Source organism: Haliaeetus leucocephalus, unplaced genomic scaffold (assembly GCF_000737465.1).
Source record: "Haliaeetus leucocephalus isolate CR32 unplaced genomic scaffold, Haliaeetus_leucocephalus-4.0 Scaffold322, whole genome shotgun sequence".
Lineage (NCBI taxonomy): Eukaryota > Metazoa > Chordata > Aves > Accipitriformes > Accipitridae > Haliaeetus > Haliaeetus leucocephalus.
The window spans coordinates 10,898-13,546 of record NW_010972758.1 but is presented as its reverse complement, the minus strand read 5'-3'; the positions used below and the strand labels follow the sequence as shown (position 1 = coordinate 13,546).

The 2,649-nt window shown below is 52.6% G+C and overlaps 1 protein-coding gene across 1 annotated transcript; it reads right to left on the bottom strand.

Moving 5' to 3' along the window:
* Positions 1 to 1,337: 1,337 nt before the first annotated feature.
* On the bottom strand, positions 1,338 to 2,273 carry LOC104834229 (olfactory receptor 14A16-like). The gene has a single exon (XM_010571399.1). It carries the CDS (start codon positions 2,271 to 2,273, stop codon positions 1,338 to 1,340), a length of 936 nt encoding a protein of 311 aa, XP_010569701.1.
* Positions 2,274 to 2,649: the final 376 nt, after the last annotated feature.

The window sequence follows — 2,649 nt, the reverse complement described above, 5'->3', positions numbered from 1 at the left end:
GGAGTTCCCCACTACCACCCTACCTCTCTGCTTGGAACCTCGAAAGACACTTTGCAGTTCATGGGCTCCCTGGCTAGTTCCTTTTCTCCACATGGTCTTTTTTGAGATCCTCTTTGGGTCTTTTCCATATTGTCCCCAAATTCCCCTCAATCCCCAGCCAGGCAGGGCTGTCACCCCAGTCAGTGTGATTGCTGCAGGGACCCAAGAGACAACACTGGGGTGGGAAGTGAAGCCTCCCTGCAGCCAGAGCAGCTCTCCACACCTGGACAAGACTTGTTGCTGCTCTCTCTGTGGTCAGGGCTCTCCTGGGGCTGCAGCCAGTGGCACTGCCTGCTGGGAGCCCCAGACCTACTTCTGAGCCCCAGTGCCCTGCACCACAGCTTTTAGTACCTCCCCTCCTCTGCCACCGTCCTCTCTCAGGAGCACCACCAAGTGCATTACTGCCTGACCAGTTATGCAGAGGAGCTGCAGGAGGTCTTCTCTGCTCACCCCTTCTGCCTCCAACTCTGCCCTGGTGTCAGCCCACAGGCACTACCATAGTTCCTCTGTGCATGGTGCTTGGTGTCTCGACGTGGCCTTCTCTGAGCCTATGCAGGGACCCCCAGTGAGCATCTCTGCTTGGATCTGGCCAGCACATCCTGGCTGCAGTCACAGGGGATCCTGGTGAGGCCACACTTGGAGAGAAGGTTGTGATTGTCCTTGGTCAGAGTAGGTGTGAGGATCTTTCTGGCAGTCAGGAAGGGAAGGAGGGGACAGGAGACAATGAGGACAAGAAGCAGGAAGGGAAATTTCAAGTGAGATTTAAGGAAAAACACACACCTTTATAGTTGATTAGTACTAGGTCTGGGGCCCAAAGATTTTCAAAACTCAACTGGAGAAAGCACTGACCAACCTGATCTAACTGACAAGATCTCCCTACTCAGAGCAGATCACAACACTAGAGACCTCCATGGGTTTCTTCTAAGCCTTCTTGTCAGCACCTCTGGGGATTGCCCAGTCTAGTCCTCACTGCTCAAGCAGGGTCAGCTAGAGCATGTTGCCCAACACAGGGTCCGGCTGGGGTTTTAATATCTCCATGGATGGAGATTCCACAGCCTCTCTGAAGAACCTATTATTAATCCATTTTATTACAGAGATGTGACACAGGAGGCCAGCAGTACCATCATGCCAGACACATGTACAAAGACCTCTGGGTCATACAGGCCAGGGTCATGCCTCCTGAGAAGCAGAGTGGATGCAGACATTCCTGGACAAACATGTTACCACAGATAAAATGCCCAAAGCACAGGAGGTTCCCAAGATGAATTTAAAATCACTTCTGAAAAGACATGGGCAGGTTAATGCTGCTGAGAAACAGCTGACTGAATCAGCTTCTTCAGTGCATCTTTGAGCTCCTGGTTCCTCATGCTGTAGATGAGGGGGTTCACTGCTGGAGGCACCACCGAGTACAGGAATGACACCACTAGATCCAGGGATGGGGAGGAGATGGAGGGGGGCTTCAGGCAGGCAAACATGCCAGAGCTGACAAAAAGGGAGACCACAGCCAGGTGAGGGAGGCACATGGAAAAGGCTTTGTGCTGTCCCTGCTCAGAGGGGATCCTCAGCACCGCCATGAAGATCTGCACATAGGACAGCACAATGAAAACAAAACAACCAAACACTAAGCAGGCACTAAACACAAGAAGCCCAACTTCCCTGAGGTAGGCATCTGAGCAGGAGAGCTTGAGGATGTGGGGGATTTCACAGAAGAACTGGTCCACAGCATTGCCCTTGCAGAGTGGTATTGAAAATGTATTGGAAGTGTGTAGCACAGCATGGAGAAACCCACTGCCCCAGGCAGCTGCTGCCATGTGGACACAAGCTCTGCTGCCCAGGAGGGTCCCGTAGTGCAGGGGTTTGCAGATGGCAACATAGCGGTCATAGGACATGACAGTGAGAAGATAAAACTCTGCTGATATAGAAAAGAAAAAGAAAAAGACCTGTGCAGCACATCCTGAGTAGGAGATGGTCATGGTGTCCCAGAGGGAATTGGCCGTGGCTTTGGGGACAGTGGTGGAGATGGAGCCCAGGTCGAGGAGGGAGAGGTTGAGGAGGAGGAAGTACATGGGGGTGTGGAGGTGGTGGTCACAGGCTACAGTGGTGATGATGAGGCTGTTGCCCAGGAGGGCAGCCAGGTAGATGCCCAGGAAGAGCCAGAAGTGCAAGAGCTGCAGCTGTCGCGTGTCTGCAAATGGCAGGAGGAGGAACTCGGTGATGGAGCTGCTGTTGGACATTTTCTTCTTCTGGGCATGGGGCGCTGTCATAGCAGAAAAAGACAGCAGCATGTTAGGGGAGACTTCTCTGAACAAAATCAAAGCCATTTCCCATAGACCCTCCCCCTGTTACACAGAGACACATTTTTCCTTTTCTAGGAGAACTTCCTTCAGCTCTGTGCCTGCTGCCCTGGTTGGTGCTGGCTGAGAGCACCATGAAGAGCAGGGCCTCTGCCCATGGGGTCTTGATAAGTCAGTCCTGCTCTGCAGAACTGGGTTCATGGGAACGGTGAGGGTATGGGCCAGTGCTGCTCTTCAACTTTGTCAGATGAAACCACTGTTAATGCAGAATGGCTTGTCAGCATCTGCACTCCCAGTGCTAATGAAAGGGAACGGT